The 27,521-nt window shown below is 42.9% G+C and overlaps 1 protein-coding gene across 3 annotated transcripts; it reads left to right on the top strand.

Moving 5' to 3' along the window:
• The first annotated feature begins 516 nt into the window (after window positions 1-516).
• On the top strand, window positions 517-27,521 carry LOC129862582 (VPS9 domain-containing protein 1-like). 3 transcript variants are annotated; one of them, XM_055934372.1, is made up of 16 exons: window positions 521-605; window positions 8,028-8,100; window positions 8,309-8,509; window positions 8,589-8,751; window positions 12,830-12,944; window positions 18,393-18,455; window positions 19,236-19,288; window positions 19,587-19,674; window positions 19,816-19,901; window positions 20,013-20,482; window positions 20,572-20,701; window positions 21,175-21,380; window positions 21,668-21,746; window positions 23,844-23,948; window positions 24,986-25,102; window positions 26,251-27,521. In XM_055934372.1, the coding sequence occupies exons 1-15, from the start codon at window positions 534-536 to the stop codon at window positions 25,095-25,097; spliced, it is 2,016 nt and encodes a 671-aa protein (XP_055790347.1). In that variant the 5' UTR covers window positions 521-533; the 3' UTR covers window positions 25,098-25,102; window positions 26,251-27,521. The 3 variants fall into 3 exon arrangements, with proteins under 3 accessions (XP_055790349.1, XP_055790347.1, XP_055790348.1); XM_055934373.1 differs by lacking the exon at window positions 521-605 and adding an exon at window positions 748-835; XM_055934374.1 differs by lacking the exon at window positions 8,028-8,100 and having other exon boundaries at window positions 517-605.

The raw sequence follows: 27,521 nt of genomic DNA, 5'->3' as shown, positions 1-27,521 counted from the left end.
TTATCTTTGCAGCATTATTATTGGTTCTTCTTCGCCGCCCAAAATGTTTCTTGACCCCCGCAACTAACTGAGTCTGGCTTCTCTGTCCTGCTGCCACATCGGAAAACCGCGCACGCCTCACTCTCTTCTTCATAACACAGTCCTAAGAGAATACGGAGGATCCTAAAGGAAAATCCTATCAATATAATGTGGCAGTAGCTTTCAAAGTAACTTGAGCATTAAATGGGAGCTATTCATAAAGCTGTTTATTACCAAAGTTGGTTTGAAAGCTGCAGCTGCGACTTCCAATGAGGAGAACACTATTCGCCTCAAATTCTATCAGTCATATGTAGTTTAACCACTTCGTTGGTGGTTTAGTAAAATATACAGTCTTTTTAACAGTAACACAATATCGTTAAGCACGAACTGGTAACGGTTTATATTGTAAACAACAAAACCCGGAAGTAGTACGAAAATAATAAACATCAAAGAACCACCAGACTTCAGAGTGCATATCCGGAACATTGATTGGCCGCAGTTGGCGTTGCGTTGCTATGAAGCCCCTTCAAAATGCCATGAAAATGGCTAAAGTGGCTATACAACTGGACACGGGGAACCGACAAAAGGTATTATAATGTCTATATTTCAACAGATTTACAATTTCAGTGGCAAACGAGTTATATAGCCAGGAGATATATGCTTTATCGTTGATGTAAACAATCCACAAAATAGGCGGGGCTATCCGATGCCAGCTGCAGTCTATAGTGTGTGATTGCGGCCTGAAATTCGGAGGTTTCTTGCTTGTGGGCATTCCTGCATTTGCAGGAACTTCCCATTGGTTCCTGCTTGTGTTTAAGTAAGTTTTTATATTCTAGATTTCCCTGATTGCCCATGGGATTAAAATGGGGGTCAAGAGGGAAATAAGTTGTTTTTCCGTTTAGGCTATGCCATCGTTGTAGTATTATAAATGTGCAACGTTTTATCTTAAAATGTATGTGTAATCTGATGCGTTGGAGAACAAATGGGTGCTTTTAGCAACGCGGGTGTATTTGCATACACTAGTGTAGCCCATTCTAGATGCTTAGAATGCCTGACCCTAGATTTTAGCTTGTTTACACCTAGCTGCACTGGGGTCGGGAATGCAATTGTGGTCACATTAAAACACCTGTAATCAGATTACAGATACTTTTGAAGAAATGTATTACTTTATTTAACTAGGCAAGTCAGTTAAGAACACATTCTTATTTACAATGACGGCCTAGGAACAGTGGTTAACTGCCTTGTTCAGAAGCAGAACGACAGATTTTTACTTTATCAGCTCGGGGATTTGATCTAGCAACCTTTTGGTTACTGGCCCAACGCTCTAACCACTAGGTCACCTGCCGCCACCGAGAAAAAAATATTTGTTCCGCCTTAGCGAGGATGACCACAAGTCAGAGACACTATGATTATGAGCAGGAATAGCCTTTTGTAGGTATGTCTTCCAATGGCAAGGGTTTGGCCTACAGTCGATACGCATATCAAGTTATTTATCTGCATAGCGCATTGATGTGAATCACACTGCTGATCTTTCGTTTAGCTATTTGCGCCTTACAGATTGTGGTTGTTGTGGATGGCTGTTCATAAATGGATATGGCTATTTTTAACTAATAATGGTTGAATTGAATAAGTTAAAGCTGCCTATCAATCATTGTTTTTGCGACCAGCGGGCATCCAATGAAAAATGACCTCTTGCAACAAGTTTGAGGGAGTTCAGCTCAGGTAAAACAATTTTGCTAATATACACAGTACCAGTCAAAAGTTTGGACACACCTACTCATTCAAGGGTTTTTCTTTATTTGACTATTTTCTACATAGTAGACATCAAAATTATGAAATAAGACATGGAACCATGTAGTATATTTGAGATTCTTCAAAGTAGCCACCCTTGATGACAGCTTTGCACACTCTTGGCATTCTCTCCACCAGCTTCACCTGGAATCCTTTTCCAACAGTCTTGAAGGAGTTCCCACATATGCTGAGCACTTGTTGGCTGCTTTTCTTCCACTCTGCAGTCCAACTCATCCCAAACCATCTCAACTGGGTTGAGGTCGGGTGATTGTAGAGGCCAGGTCATCTGATGCAGCACTTCCCTTGGTCAAATAGCCCTTACACTGCCTGGAGGTGTGTTGGGTCATTGTCCAGTTGAAAAACAAATGATAATCCCACTAAGCGCAAACCAGAAGGGATGGCGTATCGCTGCAGAATGCTGTGGTAGCCATGCTTGTTAAGTGTGCCTTGAATTTTAAATAAGTGTCACCAGCAAAGCACCACCATACCTCCTCCATGCTTCACGGTTGGAACCACGTGGAGATCATCCGTTCACCTACTCTGCTTCTCACAAAGACACGTCGGTTGGAACCAAAAATCTCCAATTTGGACTCATCAGACCAAAGGACAGATTTCTACCGGTCTAATGTCAATTGCTCGTGTTTCTTGGCCCAAGCAAGTCTCTTCTTATTGGTGTCCTTTGTAGTGGTTTCTTTTCAGAAATTCGACCATGAAGGCCTGATTCACGCAGTCTCCTCTGAACAGTTGATGTTGAGATGTGTATGTTACTTGAACTCTGTGAAGCATTTCTTTGAGGTGCAGTTAACTCTGCTGCAGAGGTTAAGTTCATGAGAGTTAACTCTGGTTCTTCCTTTCCTGGGGTGCTATCTTCTGTGTACCACCCTACCTTGTCACAACACAACTGATTGGCTCAAACACATTAAGAAGTTAAGAAATTCCACAATTAAGTTTTAACAAGGCACACCTGTTAATTGAAATGCATTCCAGGTGACTACCTCATGAAGCTGGTTGAGAGAATGCCAACAGTGTGCAAAACTGTCATCAAGGCAAAGGGTGTCTACTTTGAAGAATCTCAAATTTAAAATATATTTTGGTTTGTTTAACACTTTTTTTGGGGGGGGGGGGGGGTTAATATATGATGTGTAATTTCATAGTTTTGATGTCTTCACTATTATTCTACAATGTAAAAATAAAGAAAAACCCTTGAATGGCTAGGTGTGTCCAAACTTTTGACTGGTACTGTACATCCATATTTCCAAGTCCTATTCTTGAAGGTCAAGGGGTATTACATTAATTGGAATGACTGGAAATCTGACAGACTTATTGCACATCGCGTTGAACAACAAAAAAGCTAATTGGCTGCGGTGGTTACTGCTAGCTAGCATGAGGACGAAAAGGGCGGTTTTCCAGGAAAAAGAGCAGTATTTCAGTTTTTTTCTATGTATTAGTGTGGATAAAATGTAAATAGTCCGGGTGTATTCATTTTTCAGCAGTCTTATGGCTTGGAGGTAGAAGCTGTTAAGGACCCTTCTGGTCCTAAACTTGGCACTCTGGTACCGCTTGCCATGTGGTACCAGAGAGAACAGTCTATGACTTGGGTGACTGGAGTCTTTGACAGTGATGTACTGGGCCATACACACTATCCTCTGTAGCACCTTACGGTCAGATGCCGAGCAGTTACTATACCAGGCGGTGATGCAACCGATCAGGATGCTCTCGATGGTGAATCTGTACAATGTTTTGAGGATCTGGGGACCCATGCCAAATCTTTTCAGTCTCCTGAGGGGCAAAAGGTGTTGTCGTGTCCTCTTCACAACTGTCATGGTGTGTTTGGACCATGATAGTTTGTTGGTGATGTGGACACCAAGGAACCTGATACTCTCGATCCGCTCAGTCCCATTGATGTTAATGGGGCCTGTACGGCCCTTTTCCTATAGTCCACAATCAGCTCCTTTGTCTCGCTCACATTGAGAGAGGTTGTTGTCCTGGCACCACACTGCCAGGTCTCATCGTTGACTGTGATCAGGCCTACCACTGTTGTGTCGTCAGCAAACTTAATGATGTGTTGGAGTCGTGCTTGGCCACACATCATTTGCGCCAACGTTTTGGAAACATAAGGAACGTGTCTTTTATCATCGAAAATGAATACAAAAAATTACTACACAACTTTATATGGTTAGGGTTCCCAGCACGGCCATGTTTCCATGTTCCAGCACTTGTTTATGGAAGACTGTCGACGACCTGTGCTAATTAGCTATCTGCGTCTTTGAACATCTTTGTATAAACGGAAGATGGACGCCACAAACGTGTTCTCACTGAAAAATACTGTCGCCTGCAACTGTGTTAACCTTAAGTGTATATTTTGCCATCGTGAAATTATTTTGATGTGATATGAAAGTAGAGAGCTTTATGTTTCTAGAACCGTACCGCGGTGCATAAAAATGATGGCCCCCATGCGCTTACCACAAATGCCTTGTTGGCTAATTTTGCCGTATTACACATTGCTCTCGGTAACACTTTTTTTGTGGACCTCATTCATCTTTCAATCACCCACGTGGTTATGAGCCTAAAAACCAATGAGGCAGGACTTGCAGGGTGTCTAAAATAGAACCAAGTAATTTTTTTGGCCCCTGGCTACGCAGACGCTCGCGAGCAGTTTGGATAAAATTATTGAATAACGTGTACATTTTTTTTGCAATGCTCGCGCACGCAACACGGCCGGTATGGTCAGCATTTAACGTTAACAAAACTGCAGGAAAGCAGTGCATAGCTGGTGGTGAAGGACACTGTCTACCGGTGTCCTAGCTAGCTAGCTACCGGTGTCACTCCGTCACCTGTCTGTGTAACGTTTCCGCAGCGCTAGCTAGCACTCAGTGACCGCGTTTACATGCACACAGTATTCCGGATAGTAGCTCATATCCCGCTTATTCGGGATAAGCTGTTTACATGCACCTTTGATATCCTGCTCATGAGTATCCCTGTATCCATGAACAGAATATTCCTTATAAATACAGTGCATTCGGAAAGTTTTCAGACCCCTTTTTACGCATTTTGTTATGTTACAGCCTTATTCAAAAATGTATACAAACTGTTATTTTCTTCATACATTTTTCTTGGTCACTTCCTTTGGTCAGGGAGGTGACCAACAACCCGATGGAGCTCTGTCAGGGTGACCAGAGTTCCTCTGTGGAGATGGGAGAACCTTCCAGAATGACAACCATCGCTGCAGCACTTCACCAATCAGGCCTTTATGGTGGCTAGGCAGAAGATACTCCACAGTAAAAGGCACATGACAGCCCGCTTGGACTTTTCCAAAAGGCACCTAAAGGACTCACAGACCATGAGAAACAAGGCTCTCTGGTCTGATGAAACCAAGATGGAACTCTTTGGCCTGAATGCCAAGCGTCACGCTTGGAGGAAACCTGGCACCATCCCTCCGGTGAAGCATGGTGGTGGCAATGTCATGCTGTGGGGATGTTTTTCAGCGGCAAGGACTGGGAGACTAGTCAGGAATGAGGCAAAGATGAACAGAGCAAGGTACAGAGATATCCTTGATGAAAATCTGCTCCAGAGCACTCAGGACCTCAGACTGGGATGAAGGTTCACCTTCCAACAGGACAACGACCCTAAGCATACAGCCAAGACAATCAAGGAGTGGCATTGGGACACGTCTCTGAATGTTCTTGAGTGGTGTAGATTGATGACAAATAAAACAATTTAATCCTTGTCAGAATAACGAAACAATGTGGGAAAAGCCAAGGGATCTGAATACTTTCCGAATGCACTGTATATGGGTTAAATGAAATAGTAACTGAAATATGGACACTGACTGTAGGCCTTTAACCTGACATGTAGCGTAATATATTATTAGCTCCTGCAGAATTATGCATTTCTTACAGTGAATTTATACAACAAAAATGTATGTTGTCTCAGGAAAAGGATTGGAGAAATATGATTTCTTTCTTTCAGCATCTCTTGGGACAATGCGAGGGTAATGTGTTATCTTTGAAACTGTTATCCAAGCAGACAGTATTTCAACCACAAAATATGCACCCAAGACGAACTGCAGTCTTATCAGAAATGTCTTGTCATTTTTCTCAGCTTTGCAATTCCTATAAAACCAGTCAAATTGATGACATTTTGCACAGGAATAATCTTTCCACTATTTTGAAATTATTGCATTTTCTCCCCAGTCCCTAAACTAAACAGACAACTTCACTGGTGTTAACTAGATTACTAATGCATTAATTCTATCAATGTAAGACATTCTGGTGAGCACTACTTTATTTAGTCTTCTAGGGCAGGTATTCCCAAACTGGGGTACGGGTACGCACAATGCCGTCGGGGGTACGCCAAATAAAAATGTGATTCCCATTAAAAATAGTTTTCTTCACATTTTCCAACAAGCTGTCAGGCATTCCCTTGGCAGCAAGAGCCTCTCGGCGGATGCTGCAGTGTACCCAAGTGGCGTTGGGAGTCATGACAGAAAGACATAGTGGAGTGGTAACGCGCGTGCAAGCAGTTGCTCCCGACACCACTTGGGTACACTGCAGCATCCACTGAGAGGCTCTTGCTGCCAAGGGAATGCTTGAAAGATGTTTTGAACACTATAGTGAAAGTGGTTAACTTTGTTAAAGCAAGGCCCCTAGAACCCTTGTGTATTTTCAGCACTATGCAATGATATGGGCATCGACCATATAACGCTTTGCAACATACAGAAGTGTGCTGGTTATCAAGTTTTTTTTTTTATTGAGATGAGCTTAACATTTTCTTTACTGACCATCATTTTCACTTGTCTGACCGCTTGCATGATGATGAGTTTCTCACACGACTGGCCAATCTGGGTGATGTTTTTTCTCGCCTGAATGATCTGAATCTAGGATTACAGGGACTCTCTGCAACTATATTCAATGTGCGGGACAAAATTGAGACTATGATTTAAGAAGTTGGAGCTCTTTTCTGTCTGCATTAACAAGGACAACACACAGGTCTTTCCATCATTGTATGATTTTTTTGTGTGCAAATGAAGTCAAGCTTACGGACAATGTCAAATGTGATATAGCGAAGCACCTGAGTGAGTTGGGTGCACAATTACGCAGGTACTTTCCCGAAACAGATGAAACAAACAACTGGATTCGTTATCCCTTTCATGCCCTGCCTCCAGTCCACTTACCGATATCTGAACAAGAGAGCCTCATCGAAATTGCAACAAGCAGTTCTGTGACAATTTAATTTAATCAGAAGCCACTGCCAGATTTCTGGATTGGGCTGCGCTCAGAGTATCCTGCCTTGGCAAATCGTGCTGTTAAGACACTGAAGCCTTTTGCAACCACATACCTATGTGAGAGTGGATTCTCGGCCCTCATTAGCATGACAACCAAATACAGGCACAGACTGTGTGTGGAAAATGATTTAAGACTGAGACTCTCTCCAATACAACCCAACATTGCAGAGTTATGAGCATCCTTTCAAGCATACCCTTCTTATTAACCTGTGGTGAGTTATTCACAATTTTTAATGAACAAATAAGGTTTTATATGTAAGATGGTTAAATAAAGAGCAAAATTATTGATTGTTACCTGTCCTATAAGAGCTCTTTGTCACTTCCCACGAGCCGGGTTGTGACGACAAACTCACCCTCATTCTTATGTTTAATAAATGTATCGTATAGTTTGTGTGTGGCAGGCTTACAATGATGGTAAAAAACAACATTTGAGTGTGCGCTGACCCTGGTGCTGGAGGGAGTACACAGCTGAAGGTTGAATGTTTGAAGGGGTATGGGACTATAAAAAGTTTGGGAGCCACTGTTCTAGGGCAACAAGTTATGACAAAAGAGACACTGCATGTATCACACTATAGTTGACAAATAAATGGTCTACCAAATGTTGGAAATTATAATATAGCTTACCAAATGTCGGAAATTATAAGCATAAACTTTAATTTAAATGTAAGTAGATTAATTATGGTCTGCAAAATTATTATGGTGGATCGAACTGCACAGGTAATTGCGGGCTGCAATCACACCCTTCTCTGCAGTGGCAACATGTAACACTTTTTTTTCACTGTGTCATCATCACTGTAAAATTAAAAAAATGTAACTGCTGCAATATCATTTGTTACAGTAGTTGCCCTGTTGGTATTGATAATGTTCTATCTATACGTTTTAATGCTATTATGTTTCAACTGTTGGAAGTTTACAGCTGACATTTTCTCTCTAGGAAGCTTACTGTGAATACTTGAGGAGTATCAACTTCATCTCCCACGCACTTCTGGAGGATGCTGAATCAAGGAGTAAGAGGAGACCTGGGCTATATTCCATTATGCAAAACTAAATAAAGGACAATTCATACATCTCCTTTCATTCAAGATGTGCTCTGTAAATGAGTTGTTGTGATGCTTTCAAGATGGGACTGCAACTACATCTTAATGGCAGTCACTGGCTGTGTTTATTGATCATTTCTTCACTAACTGCTATTTTATTTTCTCTTTCCTCACCCAGATGAGGAGGAGATGGTAGCAGTAGAGGTGGAAAAAATGCTGAGGCTAGCTGAGCAGTGTTTGGAGCGAGTCAAGTCCTTCGTAGGAAAGAGAGATGAACCCCCTACCCCTCCCTCTTCCACCACCACACCAACCAACTCAGCAGCACTCAGCCTGGCCACAGCCTTAGCCCCATCTGTTGCAGTAAACCCTGGAAAGATTGGTAAATATATTTATCCTCAAATTTTGCTATGTTTTTCATATTACTTTTCCCAGAATGTATCATCCTCCTGTCCCTCCAGTTTTGCCACAACCACAAGAGAAGATCATTGACTCGTGGCCTAAATATAACCCCAGGCCTGGACACCGCAGAGTTCTCTCTGAGGGTGGAGGGGATGTCTCCCTCTTCCTGCCCCCAGAAGTCTTCCAGAGGTTGCAGACAGTGGAGTCACAGGACACCAGGATGTGAGTTATCATAGAAACTGAGGACTAAACAATCAGGGTGCAAATGGGGAAATACACTGCTCAAAAAAATAAAGGGAACACTTAAACAACACAATGTAACTCCAAGTCAATCACACTTCTGTGAAATCAAACTGTCCACTTAGGAAGCAACACTGATTGACAATACATTTCACATGCTGTTGTGCAAATGGAATAGACAAAAGGTGGAAATTATAGGCAATTAGCAAGACACCCCCAAAAAAGGAATGGTTCTGCAGGTGGTGACCACAGCCCACTTCTCAGTTCCTATGCTTCCTGGCTGATGTTTTGGTCACTTTTGAATGCTGGCGGTGCTTTCACTCTAGTGGTAGCATGAGACGGAGTCTACAACCCACACAAGTGGCTCAGGTAGTGCAGTTCATCCAGGATGGCACATCAATGCGAGCTGTGGCAAAAAGGTTTGCTGTGTCTGTCAGCATAGTGTCCAGAGCATGGAGGCGCTACCAGGAGACAGGCCAGTACATCAGGAGACGTGGAGGAGGCCGTAGGAGGGCAACAACCCAGCAGCAGGACCGCTACCTCCGCCTTTGTGCAAGGAGGTGCACTGCCAGAGCCCTGCAAAATGACCTCCAGCAGGCCACAAATGTGCATGTGTCTGCTCAAACGGTCAGAAACAGACTCCATGAGGGTGGTATGAGGGCCCGACGTCCACAGGTGGGGGGTTGTGCTTACAGCCCAACACCGTGCAGGACGTTTGGCATTTGCCAGAGAACACCAAGATTGGCAAATTCGCCATTGGCGCCCTGTGCTCTTCACAGATGAAAGCAGGTTCACACTGAGCACATGAGCACATGTGACAGAGTCTGGAAACGCCGTGGAGAACGTTCTGCTGCCTGCAACATCCTCCAGCATGACCGGTTTGGCGGTGGGTCAGTCATGGTGTGGGGTGGCATTTCTTTGTGGGACCGCACAGCCCTCCATGTGCTCGCCAGAGGTAGCCTGACTGCCATTAGGTACCGAGATGAGATCCTCAGACCCTTTGTGAGACCATATGCTGACACATGCACATTTGTGGCCTGCTGGAGGTCATTTTGCAGGGCTCTGGCAGTGCACCTCCTTGCACAAAGGCGGAGGTAGCGGTCCTGCTGCTGGGTTGTTGCCCTCCTACGGCCTCCTCCACGTCTCCTGGTGTACTGGCCTGTCTCCTGGTAGCGCCTCCATGCTCTGGACAATACGCTGACAGACACAGCAAACCTTTTTGCCACAGCTCGCATTGATGTGTCATCCTGGATGAACTGCACTACCTGAGCCACTTGTGTGGGTTGTAGACTCCGTCTCATGCTACCACTAGAGTGAAAGCACCGCCAGCATTCAAAAGTGACCAAAACATCAGCCAGGAAGCATAGGAAGAGAAGTGGTCTGTGGTCACCACCTGCAGAACCATTCCTTTTTTGGGGGTGTCTTACTAATTGCCTATAATTTCCACCTTTTGTCTATTCCATTTGCACAACAGCATGTGAAATGTATTGTCAATCAGTGTTGCTTCCTAAGTGGACAGTTTGATTTCACAGATGTGTGATTGTCTTGGAGTTACATTGTGTTGTTTAAGTGTTCCCTTTATTTTTTTGAGCAGTGTATAAATAGCCTTTCAGTGACAGCAGAAGGACTCTGTTTACAGTATTCATGAGACGCCTTCATCAGAAGTCAATTGGAGAATGGTTGTCAATATAGAACGTTTTTACATTGTCAAAGAGGCAGGTGATTAAGTAATCTACATGTAGAATGCGGCACCCTTGTGAAAACTAAGCGAATTGCAACAACACTGCCTGAATTCAAACAATTCTCCTCCTCTCCTAGCTTTACTCCCCTCACCCACTTTTTTGTCGCCCCGTCCCCTCCCACGTTTGCATCTTTTTACTCTCGGTTTTGAACACCAGCTTCAAACATCTAAAAATACAATATTTTTGGTTATTTAAAATATATTTCACATCGGTTTAGATGTACAATGATTCTCTACACTATACCTGCTTGTTTTGTCACAAACTGACATTATTAAAACCAGGAAATGGCAGAGCGAATTCTACTACCGAAGTCTGCCATTGTTGATTCTGCTCCTGAGGAGTTTACCAAGCCTCTGTGAGACACTGATGGAAGAGAGGGAGGTTGCAGCTTTCAGAATGCAATTTTGTATCGGTCCAAAATATTTGTTTTGTGAATAAAATTCCACTATTACTGCAGATACACTGAGTGTACAAAACATTAGGAACACCTTCCTAATATTGAGTTGCACCCTCTTTTCGCCTCAGAACAACCTCAATTCGTCGGGGTATGGACTCCACAAGGTGGCTAGCGTTCCACAGGGATGCTGGCCCATGTTGACTCCAATGCTTCCCACAGTTGTGTCAAGTTGGCTGGATGTCCTTTGGGTGGTGGATCATTCTTGATACACACGGGAAACTGTTGAGTATTCAGACCCCTTCCCCTTTTCCACATTTTGTTAAATTACAGCCTTATTCTAAAATGGGGAAAAAATTATCCTCAGCTATCTACACACAATACCACATAATGGCCAAGCGAAAACAGCTTTTGGGACTTTATTTGCAAATATATTACAAGTTAAAAATATCTAATTTACATAAGTATTCAGACCTTTTGCTATGAGACTTGAAATTGAGCTCAGGTGCATCCTGTTTCCATTGATCATCCTTGAGATGTTTCTACAACTTGATTGGAGTGCACTTGTGGTAAATTCAATTTATTGGACATGATGTGGAAAGGCACGCACCTGTCTATATAAGGTCCCACAGTTGACAGTGCATGTCAAAAACCAAGCCATGAGGTTGAAATAATTGTCCATAGAGCTCTGAGACAGGAATGTGTCGAGGCACAGATCTGGGGAAGGGTACCAAAACATTTCTGTAGCATTGAATGTCCCCAAGAACACAGTGGCCTCCATCATTCTTAAATGGAAGAAGTTTGGAATCACCAAGACTGATCCTAGAGCTGGCTGCCCGGCCAAACTGAGCAATCGGGGGAGAAGGGCCTTGGTCAGGGAGGTGACTAACAACTCGATGGTCACTCTGGTAGAGCTCTGGAGTTCCTCTGTGGAGATGGGAGAACCTTCCAGAAGGACAACCATATCTGCAGCACTCTACCAATCAGGCCTTTATGGTAGAGTGGCCAGACAGAAACCACTCCTCAGTAAATGGGACATGACAACCCGCTTGGAGTTTGCCAAAAGGTCCTTGATGAAAACCTGCTCCAGAGCGCTCAGGACCTCAGACTGGGGTGAAGGTTCACCTTCCAACAGGAGAACCACCCTATGCACACAGCCAAGACAATGCAGGAGTGGTTTCGGGACAAGTCTCTGAATGTCCTTGAGTGGCCCAGCCAGAGCTCGGACTTGAACCTGATCCAACATCTCTGGAGTGACTTGAAAATAGATGTGCAGCCGCGCTCCCCATCTAACCTGACAGAGCTTGAGAGGATCTGCAGAGAAGAATGGGAGAAACTCCCCAAATTTAAGGTTTGTCAAGAAGACTTGAGACTATAACCGGTGCTTCATCAAAGTGGGCCTGAATACTTATGTAAATGTATTTAACAATTTAAATGTTTTAATATAAATTGGCAAACATTTCCAAACCTGTTTTTTCCTCGTCATTATGGTGTATTGTGTGTAGAATGAGGGGGAAACAATTTAATACATTTTAGAATAAGGCTGTAACATAACAAAATGTGCAAAGTCAAGGGTTCTGAATACTTCTGAAGGCACTGTCTCAAGGCTTAAAAATCCTTTAACTTGTCTCCTCCCTTTCATCTACATTGGTTGAAGTGGATTTACCAAGTGACATCAAGGGATTATAGCTTTCACTTGGAGTTACCTGGTCAGTCTGTCATGGAAAGAGGCGTCATGTTTTGTACACAGTCTATATTATGGATTTTTTTCTTAATTACTTAAATACAGACTTGGTTCGTGCAGAGTATTTTAATACTGCAGAACTGAAATGTACATAGTGTGCCCACCCCAGTAGTCTTGATACTTTTTAAACCTTTGGTAAGATGTGACTAACATTTCTGTATGTTTTTGTGTATATGAAAGGGAGCTTACACCCATAGAGGAGGCATCACGGTTGAACCAGAAGTTGAAAGCAAATTGTGAAGCTCGTCTGGCCCGACTGCCGCCTGCACAGGCCCGTACACAGAAGACTTCTCTGGTCAGTCTTTGTGTTATTATGTCACTTATACCAAACAGACACCACACACCATATTCAGGTGAACAAAGTTTGTGTGTGTCAAACTTTTACATAGTGGATATAACGTCTGTGTGGATATCACAAACTTTCTTTTTAGCTTTGTTCTACTGTAATATGACACACAGTATTAAACTTACTAACAAGATCCCTCAATTTATCACAATTGAAATGTCATCCAAAGTAAAGAAGAAAGGTTGTGAAATCCACACAGCTGTTATATTCACTACACATATTGTGCACGGCACACACACTTGAGTACCTGATGTTGGTATAAAATCAAAGATGGATACAACAAGAGCTCAGGAGGGAAGATGGTGGAAGTGCAGGTTGATTCTGATGGTGTGCGGTTGAATTAATTAATTGAGAATGAATGGAAGACTGAATGAATGGAAGACGGAAGAACTTCGGTTTCTGGTAGGAGTGCAATTCGTCAACAATGATCAATTTGAGGTCACAAATATGTTAAAGGAGGCATTAAGAAAGATAGTCAGAGGGACCAGGAGTGGTTTTGTTTTGATTTCCTTTGTCTCAAAAGAGGAGGAGGAGAAGGCATTGTGGCTCTATAAATGATCAGAATCTGAAATGGATAGCTTTTATTTTCGGCTCAATCAAATCCAATTGTATTTGTCACATGCTTCGTAAACAATGGGTGTGGACTTACGGGCCCTTCCCAACAATGCAGAGGGAGAGAAATATTAGAAAAGTAATAATACATACACAATGAGTAACGATAACTTGGCTACATACACAGGGTACCAGTACTTAGTCAGGGTGTGCAGCGGTACAAGGTCATTGAGTAGATATGTACATACAGTACCAGTCAAAAGTTTGGACAAGTTTTTTTGCATTATTGTTTTCCTTTCTCTTTGTCTTTTGTTCATTTTGCTTGTTGGTACATTTGGAGGTGGGGTCTTGGGGGTGGGGAATGGAAGTATGTATATATTTTTTTAATAAAATAAAAAGATTCTCGGGGGGCGGTGGTGGTGGTCTTGGATGGTTGAGGGGCAGCTCTTGAGGAACTGTGGGGATCTTGGAGGGCTGGAGGCCTGGCGGTTGGGAGCTTGGGCCAGTGGCTGATGGATCGCTGATTCGGGTCCCCGTTTTTGTGGGAGATCTGTCGACGTGCCCTTGAGCACGGCGTTGACCCTGGTTGCTTCTGTGTGTCACTCTGGAGTCTGTTAGAGGACTAATGTGATGTAGTTGTTGAGCGGCTTCACTGCAAGTATATTGTATGTTCTAAATATTCAATTAAAAAAGAGGGAAAAAATATGAAAGAAATTAGCATACAAAATATTTAAAGTAACTACATTGTAAAATAATAGTGTAGACATCAGAGTGTGCAAAGCTGTCCTCAAGGGAACGGTTGGTTACTTTGAAGAGTCTCAAATATAACATATATTTTGATTTGTTTAACACTTTCTTTTTTTAGTTACTACATGATTCCATATGTGTTATTTCATAGTTTTGATGTCTTCACTATTATTCTACAATGTAGAAATGAGCAGGCGTGTCCAAACTTTTTACTGGTACTGTACAACTAGGAATAAAGTGAATAGTCCACATGACAGATAATAAACAGTAGCAGCAACAGTAGTGTATGTGATGACTAGGGTGGCTGGAGTCTTGGAAAACGTTTAGGGCCTTCCTCTGATACCGTCTGGTATAGGGGTCCTGGATGACAGGGAGCTCGGCCCCAGTGATGTACTGGGCAATACGCACTACCCTCTGTAGCGCCTTGTGGTCGATGCCATGCCACTCGATGATGCAGCCAGCCAAGATGCTCTCAATGGTGCAGCTGTAGAACTTTTTGAGGATCTGAGGGCCCATGCCAAATCTTTTCAGCTTCCTGGGGGAGAAGAGGTGCTGTCGTGCCCTCTTCACGACTTTGTTGGTGTGTGTGGACCATGATAGATCCTTAGGGACATGGACACAGAGGAACTTTAAGCTCTCGACCCGCTCCACAACAGCTTTGTTGATCTGAACTGGGGCGTGCTCAGCCCTCCGTATCCTGTAGTCCACGATCAGCTCCTTTATCTTGCTGAGGGAGAGGTTGTTGTGTTGGCACCACACTGCCAGATCTCTGACCTACTTCCTATAGGCTCTCATCGTCGTTGGTGATCAGGCCTACCACCGTCATGTTGTCAGCAAACTTAATGGTGTTGGAGTCGTGAACTGCTACGCAGTGGTGGGTGAACAAGGAGTACAGGAGTGGACTAAGCACGGTGGATGTGTTGTTGCCTACCCTCACCACCTGTTTGCGGCCTGTTAGGAAGTCCAGAATCCAGTTGCAGAGGGAGGTGATCAGTCCCAGGATCCTTAGCTTCGTGATGAACTTGGAGGGCACTATGGTATTGAACGCTGAGCTTTAGTCAATTAACAGCATTCTTACTTAGGTGTTTCTCTTGTCCAGGTGGGAAAGGGCAGTGTGGAGTACAATAGAGAGCTTCATCTGTGGATCCGTTTGGGTGGTATGCGAATTGGAGTAGGTCCAGGGTGTCTGGGATTATTTGTGTTGTGAGCCATGACCAGCCTTTCAAAGCATTTCATGGCTACAGATGTGAGTGCATCGGGCGATAGTCATTTAGACAGGTTACCTTGGTGTTCTTCGGCACAGGCACTATGGTGGTCTGAAACATGTAGGTATTACAGATTGGGTCAGGGAGAGGTTGAAAATGTCAGTAAAGACGCTCTGAGTACGTCTCCTGGTTATCAGTCTGGCCTTGTGATGTTAACCTGTTTTAAAGGTCTTACTCGCATCGGCTACGGAGAACGTGATCACACAGTTGTCTGACAGCTGGTGCTCTCAATTGGTTCAGTGTTTCTTGCCTCGAAGTTAACATAGAAGACATTTAACTTGTCTGGTAGGCTCACGTCTCTGGGCAGCTCGTAGGCTGGGTTTCCCTTTTGAAATCTGTGATAGTTTGCAAGGCCTGCCACATCTGACAAGTGTCAGAGCCGATGTATTAGGATTTGATCTTAGTCCTGTATTGAAGCTTTGCCTGTTTGATTGTTCGTTGGAGGTCGTAGCGAGATTTCTTATAAGCATCCGGTTAGTGTCCCGCTCCTTGAAAGCGGCATCTCTAGCCTTTAGCACAGTACGAATGTTGCCTGTAATCCATGGCTTCTGGCTGGGATATGTACGTACGGTCACTGTAGGGACGCTGTCGTCGATGCACTTATTAATGAAGACTGATGTGGTTAACTCCTCAATGCCATCAGATGAATCCTGGTGCTATCGAAACAGTCCTGTAGTTTAGCATCTGCTCCATCGGACCACTTCCATATTGAGCGTGTCACTGGTACTTCCTGTTTGAGTTTTTTTCTTGTAAGCAGGAATCAGGAGGATAGGGTTATGGTCAGATTTGCCAAATGGAAGACAAGGGAGAGCTTTGTATGCTTTTTTTGTGTGTGAAGGTGATCTACAGGTTTTTTTTATTTATTTTTTTCCCCCACCTCTAGTTACACAGCTGACATGCTGGTAGAAATGAGGTAAGACAGATTTCAGTTTTCATGCATTAAAATCACTGCCCACCAGGAGTGCCGCCTTTGGATGAGCATTTTCTTGTTTGCTTATTGCCCTATACAGCTTGTTGAGTGCGCCAACATCGGTTTGTGGTGGTAAATAGACAGCTATGAAAAATATAGATAAACTCTTTTGGTAAATAGTGTCGTCCACAGCTTATCATGAGGTATTCTAAGTCAGGCGAGCAGAACCTCGAGACTTCATTAATATTAGAGGTTGTGCACCAATTGTTGTTAACAAAGACATACCTCCCCCTTGAGCTTACACAACGCTGCCGTTCTGTCCTGCTGATACATAGACAAACCAGCTAGATGTATATTATCCATGTCCTTGTTCAGCCATGACACTGAGAAACATAGGATGCTACCGATTTTTTTTTTTTTTTTTTTTTTTAAAGGTGTCATATCTGGAGTCTTGTTGGACATTGCGATTAGTTATCTTACACAGAAGATTCCAGGAGTGGTTAAAGCATGTCGACTAAACCGTGTAATAGATGGAGGAAAGTCAATCGATTTTACTGATGTTTGAAGTATCATCTACCTACACGTGAAGCTGGGATATGTAAGATACGCAGTGAGAGCGTTTGTGAAAGCCGTTGCAGTGCCGAAATTGCAAATGGTATGGTCATGTGTCACGTGTGTTCAGATGAAATCAATAGGTTGGTGAAGAATGGGATGATCTACAGAGTTGCAATTGTGGTAGAAATCACAAAGTGGTAGGCCACAAGCTCACACAGAACGGGACCGCCGAGAGCTGAAGCTCATAGCGCATAAAAATCGTCTGTCCTCGGTTGCAATACTCACTACCAAAAAACTGCCTCTGAAAGCATCGTCAGCACAATAACTGTTTGTCGGGAGCAGTGTTGGCTCTGTAGCAGTGGAAACGTGTTCTCTGGATTGATGAATAAAGCTTCACCATATGGCAGTTCAAGGGACGAATCTGGGTTTGGAAAATGCCAGGAGAACGCTACCTGCCCGAATGCATAGTGCCAACTGTAAAGTTTGGTGGAGGAGGAATGATGGTCTGGGGCTGTCTTTTATGGTTTGGGACTAGGCCCTTAGTTCCAGTGAAGGGAAATCAGAATACAATGACATTCTAGACGATTCTGTGCTTCCAACTTTGTGGCAACAGTTTGGGGAAAGCCCTTTCCTGTTTTAGCATGACAATGCCCTGTGCACAAAGCGAGGTCCATACAGAAATGGTTTGTCAAGATAGGTGTGGAAGAACTTGACTGCAAAGAGCCCTGACCTCAACCCCATTAAACATGGGATGAATTGGAACACCGACTACAAGCCAGGCCTAATCGCCCAACATCAGTGCCCGACCTCACTAATGCTCTTGTGGCTGAATGGAAACAAGTCCCCGCAGCAATGTTCCAACATAATATGGAAAGCCTTCCCAGAAGAGGAAAGGCTGTTATAGCAGCAAAGGGGGGACCAACTCCATATTAATGACGAACAGATGTCCACATACTTTTGTACTTATTATATCCAGGTACTTTAATTGTTCCAATGATGCGTTATGCACACTAAGCGATGTAGCACAGACTTCCTCGTATATACTCGCAGGGTGGTTAGTTCTCCAGTATCCTACTCAAGAGTGCGATCAATGACAACCCTTAAACTATGACGTTTCATTGTTCAGACCCTGATAAGCCATATATAATGCAATCGGCCAGCAGTTAGCCGACCTCAGGCTAATACTGGTTGTAGTGTTGAGGTGTTAATAACTTTTTTATGTTTACCTTTCAACAAGAATTCTGACTCCTGGAAAATATTGCTTGTCTTATTTACTAATTACATTGTGTGTGAGATATCTGATATGCATGATTTTAACATCTCTAGAAGGGGTATAGAAATCTAAAATATTTATACATTTTCTTTCAGACTCTCTCTCTTCAGAGGCAGATGATGGAGAACCTGATTATTGCCAAGGCCAGGCAAGGTGCTGTATCCTTCGTTTCTGATATTTAATGTGGACTTTCAGTTGCCTGGCTACCCAGAGTCCTTGCTCCAGCCAAACACTAGGCCACACCCACGGACGTTAGTTTCTTCTCCGCAGTGAGTCTGGATCTGAGTACCACCCTGACCCTTCACCGAATACAAACACATTTGGGACCGTCTGATTTGTGGGTTGGGCCGGAGCCAGAACACACGTGGGTAAAGCAGCGGTTTGACATTGTCATTGGCTTTGATACTATGATTGGTTAGAGACGATCTAATCGCTGATGACTTTGTTTTGTACAACGCCCCTCGTCATCACAAACAATTTCAATGATGGCAGTCTCAGACTAAAGTGTGTAGGTAATGACAGAGCAGCGGAAGAATTTGGTGTGAGTTGTCGACTCGTCAGGCTAGACTTTCGGGGTCAGATTATTGTTATTATATAAGTCTAGGGGTTATTGGGTAAGACTGTCCACTTGAGTAAGACCAGGATCCAAATGATGGTGTCTTGGTTCAAGGATCCCTACGTGTCACCCTTGGAACACACGTTCCAGACACCTCATGCACTTGCGTACCGGACACCCCTGCAGACCACGCAAGGAGTAGCCTAAAGGGTTACATCATCTATCATAGTGATCGACCTATTGGTGTTTAAAGGTAAACACCTTCTGAGATAATGAATGCTATTGGTTGTCCATGGTGGTAGGCATATAGCTTTGGGGTGAGCTGCTATATTATGTTTAGAGCCAGTGGACATTTGGGAAGATTTCCTTAATGTCTGTGAAGCTCCAAAGGAAGATGGAGGAAAGGAGACTGAGGCTGCAGGAGCAGGCCAACAGGTGAACATTCATCCACTCTGACAGTAGAGCTCGGTACACATCACAGTACAAGTCTCACAGTTGTATGGCCTTACAGGCTAACAGCATAAGAAATGTTGGAAGTATAACTGTGTAGGGATTAGAATCAGAACAGAAAGCTGATACTTGTGTGCTTGCAGTTAAGTATAGAATATTTCCAAACGATTTCCTTTCATTGACCACTCAATCCACCCATGAATGAAAGTTATTGAATGGTGTTGGAGCTGAGCTCCAGTTACATCCATATATCAGATTAGTAATCTGTCTGTGCTGTATGCAGGAGGTTTGCTTCTTCTGGAACAATTACTGGAGAAGAACAGGAACAACGTGTTCTGTACACAAATATTTTGGAATATGAACAAGATCATGTGAGTTCAGAGTTCAGTGACAACTTGACAAGCCTTTGTGTTGATAAGTGAACTTTAGTGTTTTCAGAGAATCAGATGGTTATTGGCTAAGTGACTGCTGTCGAGTTGTGTCCTCATCCTGTGTATGTGTTTAACTTACAGGACTGGCCCAAGCTTTGGAAAGCAAAACTCAAGAAAAATCCTGATGATGCCACCTTGGTCACCGGCCTTGTTTCATGTCTTCTCAGGTACTGAACACAAGGCAGCACAAGGCAGTCATATATTTTGCCAAACATAATGTTACTTAATTTCCATTTCAATAGAGGAGTAACTTGTGTTGTGTGCTCTCTGTATCCTAGCTGTCCAGACCACCCTGTGATTAAGCTACTGAAAAGGCTCCAGTACAGAGTTTACAACAGGCTCTATCCAATCGTGAGCAAGAGACTACCTGCAAGTCCTGCCCTGCCCATGAAACCCTCCCGCAGCACTCAGAGCTTGTTGATCTCAGACTCTCATCAGAATGTTTCAAAATCTGGCACGGGTCACAGTCAGTCCTCCGACGCCTCTCTCAATATCTCCTCCTCCCATGACCATAATACCAACGAGGCGGAGTTGGATAGTGATGGGCCCCATACTCTGGACAGGGAGAATTTGTTTGAGGATATGGAGCAGTTCCTGACACAGATGGACCGGGCCCCCTCTCATAGGGACCCTGACATGATCTTTCAACCATCACAGTTAAATCAGGAGTCCCTTGTTCAGGACTTGGAGATGCATGCTCTCAAAAAGCACCTGAAGGCTATAGTGAAGGACATCCATATTGCCATTGGTTAGTAGTAAACCTCACTTTGGCAGGAAATGTGTTCTCTAATGGAAAATATATAGAACAAATGAAAAACATATTTGTTTGTGTTCCAGATCAACTGCTGTCTCTGTGTCTGCTCTCATTTGAGTGTCTGAACACAGCCAGTTCTAAGGACCTGTGTGTGGCCAGCATAGAGGAAGCCTTCTTCACTCCCATCTGGAGCCCTCTGTTGACCCTCTTCAGGTAAAGCAGCTTCAAGTCTTATCCCCTCGTTTAGCTTTTTTACAATTTTCTAGTCTTTTAATTTACAGTCAGTGCTTATACGACTGCGTACATTTTTATGGCCAATATACTAAAACCCAGTCCAATACTATGTATTTTGCTGCTCTGATCACATTTACATATTTTGTGATGATGATGATTGAAACGTCTTGCTTGCAGAATGAGTCGGATGTCAGGCAGTGGTCAGTAGATGGCGTCAGTAGGCTACAAGTAGAAACTGTTCCCTCTTCTCCTATTGTTGATTTATGCTATCAGTTTAGTGAGATGATTTCTAGACCTGTTACACATTTGTTGTGCTACCATTTGTTGATCTATTCAATCTAATGCCCATTTAGAAAGTAGTTCAGTATGACAGCTGCTGTCAGTCATGTCACAAAACCTGTTGATTGGTCATGGGTAACCCCTTGTATCTTTGTGTGTCCTGGACTATGCAGGAAGGTCCACAGAGAGAGGGAGCTGTCCTTTGAGTCCAGTATGAGGCTGTATCAGGACGCCTCACCTGGTGACCTTGGTGTCGCATCGAAACTGTACCCCCAAGACCCTGTTGTGCTGCATGGTTCCTACCCCTATGAATCAGCAGTGCAGGAGCTTCGCTTGCTGTGCAGAGATTGCTGTCCCCAGAAAAAGCTGGAGTGCATTGGTGAGTGAACCCTTAAAACCCTTACTGGACAATGATAGTGTGGGACGTGTTCTTCACATTGCTCATACAGGGGAAGCATTTGATCTCTACTAGCACCATTGTTTATTGTGCTGAATGAATGCCATGGGGGGACAAATCTATGTCTCTCTGGCACAATAACATCTAGTACACTTTATTTTAGACATGCTGAATTGACTTGTTTGGTCTAATTGTGTCATGTTATTGATGTTGTTTTCCATATGCCTATCTATTAGTCACCTTTGGTTTTGCTTTCTGTTCTGTTGCAGTTCGGACATTGCGTCTGATCTGTGCTTGTGCTGAGGACTACTGCTGCCTTCATGAGGCAGATTCCAAAACAGCAGCCATGTGAGTCTAGTACTGCGACATTGCTTTCATGAATATGAACATGCTCATGTGCTAGACCATGCTGATTTCTCTCTCTTTCTCACTCTCTGACTCACATTTCAAATAGCGTTATTTATATTTCAATGTTTTTCCTCATTCTTCTGTTTGTGCTTTATAAAGACTAGGACTTACGGTACAGATTATTTTTTGTTGTTGAGGGGGGGGGTTATCCTAATATAATTTAGGACCTCTTGCCTCAGTCAGTGGTCGCCTTGTCAGACTTCATCAGGGCTCACTAAGGCCAGACGCAGTAGGGGTCTGGCCCAGGATCACCGCCCCCCGCAGAGTGCCTCATCCTGGCCGACCCTCAAAGTGGGTCGCCTTGTCTGGAACTTACTTAGGCAGGTCCCAGCTAGCATAGGAGCCATGGGAGGGAAAGCAGCTCTACTGAATAGCAGAAAGAGCTATAGATCAGAGACCATCTGAAGGGAATACAGAGTGTAGACGCTAAGTCATGCTTGAGGTTTGGGTGGGGGGCCAGTAATATAGTGAAGAAGTTTACTGGGTTTTCTTGATTTAGGGGTCTGCTACTTGAGGATTTAATGAGGCTTGCAAGTGTAGGCAGGAAACTGATGAGGTAGATCACTAACATTTAAGAGCCAGTCCACAAGCTACCTAAATGACACCCAGTAAATGGCTGTCTGCATCGTAGCCCATTGCATGAGGCGCCTTTAAAACTAAACTGTTAGAGGATGTGGGCTCCAATTCTATGCTCCCACGCCCAACAAAAACAAATCTCTGTCCCTCATTTTCTCTCTGTCTCATATTCATGTTTTAGGGGCATTCAGAGAAAAGCTCATGCTCTGTATCTGTCTCCTTGTTTCGATGTAGTCGGAGCTGAATTCCACAAAGCCTGGTCTCTGCTCCACTCTGTTGGTGGAGTACATCAGAAACTTCCTTCAGCATGGAGTGGAGTTTAGTCAGCTAGGTCTAATCAAGATATTTTGGGGTGTGTGTGATGTTTGGTTTTGAATATGGCATACTGTTTCCAACAGTTTCCATTTTAGGGGGTAATATCTTTTCTCCATTGCTTCAAAATGTAAAGTGTGTTTCACTTTAAGCAATAGGTTGCCCACACTATTGAAAGAAGTGCTTCCTATTCTGAGGAGTCGGTTTGAGACTGAACCCATTCATTCTACAATCTGACCATTATTCTCACTAATTACTTTCTATTGTGTTCACATGAAAGTATGAATGCAGTACGCATGTGTGAACATTATCAATCTATTTTTTCTTGTTTCCTTTTTACACACACACACACACACACACACACACACACACACACACACACACACACAGTCCTCAGCCAACTTCCTCATTCGTTGTTCGTCTCATTCTTTCTTTTGTTTCTGACCAGGTGGGGGCTCATTTTGTCCTCTCATCCTCTTTTGTCTGAACAAACTCCCATTTCGATTTATTTTTCTCCCTCACACTCCTCTACATCTCTCTTCACTTTGTCTTTTTCTTTTTCAATAGCAAAATGTTTTTCTCAAATTGACCGTTTCATTTTTGATTTCAATCTGATTTGTCAGATAACACTGTAATGGCTTTTTAATTATGTCAACTTTGTCTATGACTGGTTGCATTATGACGCTCCATGTTTGACCCCGAATTTGATATTTATGCTAAAACTGGAATTTATAGACACTAATTTGAATGTTCTAGGAATGTATGTGTCTGTGCGTATTTACAGTTAAGGAGGGTGTGATTTATTTATTGGTTTTGATTATGGGTGTGAAGTGTGAGCCCTGGCTCTCTGGGGTTATATGACACGGTCCACACCTCTTTCACTTGCATGCCAGGGATTTGGTTACCTCTGGCTGGGTCAGTAAGGGGACAGTCATCCACCTTCTCACGCAAAGCAATCTGTGATTGCGTGTGATGGGTGATTAACAAGGGTCACTGGACCAGTGGACATATTATCATTAGTGAAAATGTGTACCACAACAGCTTATACTTTGTTTAACAATTGAATTCTAACACAACCATTTCAAATATTATTTGATTTCATTTTTAACTGTTTGTAATTACTTGGCTTCTTCTCTGTTTCTTTGTTAGTGGGGCAGATGACTTGTTGCCCATCCTCTCCTATGTGGCTCTGCACTGTGAACTGCCTCAGCTGGTGTCAGAGTGTGCTGCCCTGGAGGAGTTCATTCATGAAGGGTAGGTCTCCAACTTACACACACACTTTTAAAGTCCACCTCACAGAAAACATGTCCCCAACTCCATTGTACCTCTCCCCCTCCAATCTCAACTCCTGACTCTGGAGACTGTCACCCTCTGGCCTAGTCTGTATCAGTTTCCCCTTGCGTGTCAGCTCAGACCACACCCGAGAGCTCTATTTATCTTAGTAAAAACAGACTTTAATAGGCTGGTTAGATTGGCAGTGATAAAGGAATGTGGGGATATTCTGGTTTGGTTTTCCTTTCCAATAAAAATACAAATAAAAGCCTACTTGATGTTTATACAGCTCAGTGGTTTGGAAGAGCAGAGTGTAGGGAAGGCTGGGCTCACTGGGTCCAAGGCCCTACAGAGGCGGGCCCCCCATGTAGGAATTATTGCTGTGATTTCCAGAATGACACGTCAAAAAGTAAAGAGGATGGGGTGATGTTATTTACATGCCTATAAAAGCACGTGCCCCCGGCCCACCCCCACCATAGAAGCTTATGGATAGATATCTTTCAATCTCTCTTTCTCTCACTCACGCACTGTCACACATAGCCCTGGCATGAGTTGCTCTCGTGTCTTGGTCTCATTAGCTTAAGGTCACCCAGAGTTGACTTGAGGCTCAGGCCTAACACTGCTCCCTTAAGAAACCTCCACCCTGCTTACTGTCCTGCCTTTTCATCCTCCCCACAAATCTGCTCTTCCCTCCCCCTTTTATATACAGATGGGCCAGGAAAAAAACTCTTGTTTTACTGGACCATTTGCCTTGTTTAGTCATGGTATGGTCTGATATGAGGAGGGAAGTTGTTGCATAAAACCATCTTTATGGTAATCCTCAGAAGGAAATGATGTGAGCGTTGATTTGTTGTCACGGGCAAAATTGAATAAATGAATAACATATCAGGTGTTGGTATTCAATCACTCAATCTACAATGATGATTACCAAGATGAGGTTATGTTGATTTTCTTTTATTGATCTGTCTGTAAATTGTACAACGATGGTGCAGAGTTCTAACAGTTCTTCTCTATCTCAGGTATCTGATTGGAGAGGAGGGATACTGCTTGACCTCTATGCAAAGTGCTCTGCAATATGTGGAGTCATTGCACACAGGAGGTTTTCAGTTGCACAACACTAAATCCGCCTGATACAGGTAATATACGTCCAAGATGATCAAAAGTCACACTGAGTACAAACAAGATCTTTCTCAAATGCATCCTCGTTTAGAGGCAATTCTTCAATATTATTTAGTTTTTAATCTCAATTGTTTTGATGTTACCCTTAACAATGGTAAAATTAAGTGAAATGTTAAGTTGAGAATTCTATGATAACATTGAGAAAGGGCCCAACTAGAAGTGATTGAACTGATTGGGGTTGGAGGGTTCATTGTTCTCAGTATCTATGAAGTTGGATGAGTCGTATAGTATAGCGGGCCATTGAGCAGTCTTCCCAGAGCTGGAGAATTTACACAGGGATTAATTCTATGTGACATCATCAAACAGTCCCACCTAAACTCCCGGTGACATAATTAATCCATGCTAACTAAACATTTGACTAAAAAGTGTGCTCTGTCTGCAGATCTGTCAGTTATGCAAGGCTGTTCAGTTATGAGAAGGACTCCTCTGTTTCACATTTCAGATGGAATAACAGATTTAGTTTAAACGTCAATCCGATCTCCCAATTCATGCGTCCTAAATGGAACAGTCCATTGTCGCCATGGATATAAAGGGGGGTGATTTGGAGTGTCCCTGTAGCCTTTTCTCATTGTGGCCAGTCAATGTTTTACAGAATTTAATCAAATCATTTTATTGGAATTTGGGGATTATTGGCATTCTTAGTTCAGCTCCTAATTGATTTGAAATTATTCTGTATAACTACACACATGGGCTCGGTAGTGCACTTCTACATAACATGGAGGTGCAGGCTAGTGCTGTAGTATGATTCTCTCCCCTTCTCACATGAAGTGTGGACTCTTTCACCCCTTATGGATGTCAGAAGGAATGGACTGGTGTAAAAGGGAAACTCCATAGCCCATGCTTACACTAATCCAATGCTTTTAACTCCATGAGGGGGTGTAAGCAAGGGTACACTTTGGGTAGAAGGGTAAAGGATCAGAATGCAACCCTGGACCAAGTGAATAGCAACTTTTCTACACCTAAGAACATTCAACCCATAAGTTAATTGATTGAAAGGGCATCCATGAAATACAGTAACAGGACACTTGAGCACATTGTTGGTCTCACATTGTGTATCTGGGTGTTGGGTACCAATGAATTGAGTGCTTATTGTTTGCTGTTTCAGGGTGCTGCTTTGAAATGGAAACCAGTATTTCCCCTTGTGGCAGTGCCTGTTAGCTGCAGACTGGACCACCATTCAACTTAATTCAGATGTTCTGCGCAAGAAAGGATCCTATACTTCGGCTTTCAAATACATTTTCTTTTTTTAAAGTGATCCCTATTGAACTGTAGTTTCTATGCAACAATGGTTCTGATGGGCTGGACATGATTTCCAAGTTCTGTTTGTGTTCAGCCATGTTCAGCCAAGTGATTTGACATGGCCTGTTGATTGTTACTTGGACTAGCTGCAATGTGGAATGGTCTGGCTGGACTACAGCATATTTGGTTATGAGTCCCCTTATTTGAGGGGCATTTAGGTCAAGTGCTTGAAGGTTTGTCATAAGTCACTGAAGTCTGGAAAATATTTTATCGCTATTGTCCAATATTGCTCATTTTTATTGCTTTCATTTATGAACTGACCCTGTCATTTAATTCAGTTCATGTCTGAAAAAGCACTATGTACCACCATAGAGCAAAATGTGTACATTTTTGAAACTAAAAAAGCATGGATTGATAAATGATTGTGTAGATGCTTACAGTATATTATGATAAATTACTCTTATTTTAGGAGAGGAGATGTGGAAATGAAGACCCGTATGCCTTTAGATGTATTTAGATTCTAGTTTAATTTTAATCCTTGCATTCAGGAGATGTTTTAGGATAATGCTAAAGAAAATAACTAGGTTGGTATTTATTGTGCTACCTGAGAATGTGTGTCCGTGCAATAATGTGTGGGAACAATTCCTCTGTGTAAAAGTACATGCAAAATTGAGATATGGGGCCTCCATGTGACAATGATTAAAACAAATTTACTGTTCAAATTAGTTAGTAATAACTTGTTGGCAGATATTTAGTAATCTTTTGTATTTTGTGCATTTGGGTGGATGGCGTTAGAGGGGATTCACAAGGGGGTGTGTTTAATTGCTCTTTAGCAGCATCTCAGAACAGAAATTGGAAATACTTACATTTTAATTTAATTATAACTTTTGCACTTTAGGTTTGTCCCACTTCTGAAATCCCCATCACTTAAACAAAATCACTGTAATAGCGTGTGAGCAAGCATGCACTTGCAGATAAAATGTTAACGCAGCAGGGACTGCTAAGATATGAAAGGCATTTTGACATTGTTTTCACAACAATAGTGTTTTATACTTACAGAATTTAACATGAATTTATCATGAACTGGTGTTAATACAGTATTAAGTTGAGGCATGTTAATTAAAGAGTTTTATCAAA

This window comes from Salvelinus fontinalis, chromosome 9 (genome assembly GCF_029448725.1).
Source record: "Salvelinus fontinalis isolate EN_2023a chromosome 9, ASM2944872v1, whole genome shotgun sequence".
Taxonomy (NCBI): domain Eukaryota; kingdom Metazoa; phylum Chordata; class Actinopteri; order Salmoniformes; family Salmonidae; genus Salvelinus; species Salvelinus fontinalis.
The sequence above is the reverse complement of the archived record's forward strand: the minus strand, read 5'-3'. Positions and strand labels throughout refer to the sequence as shown.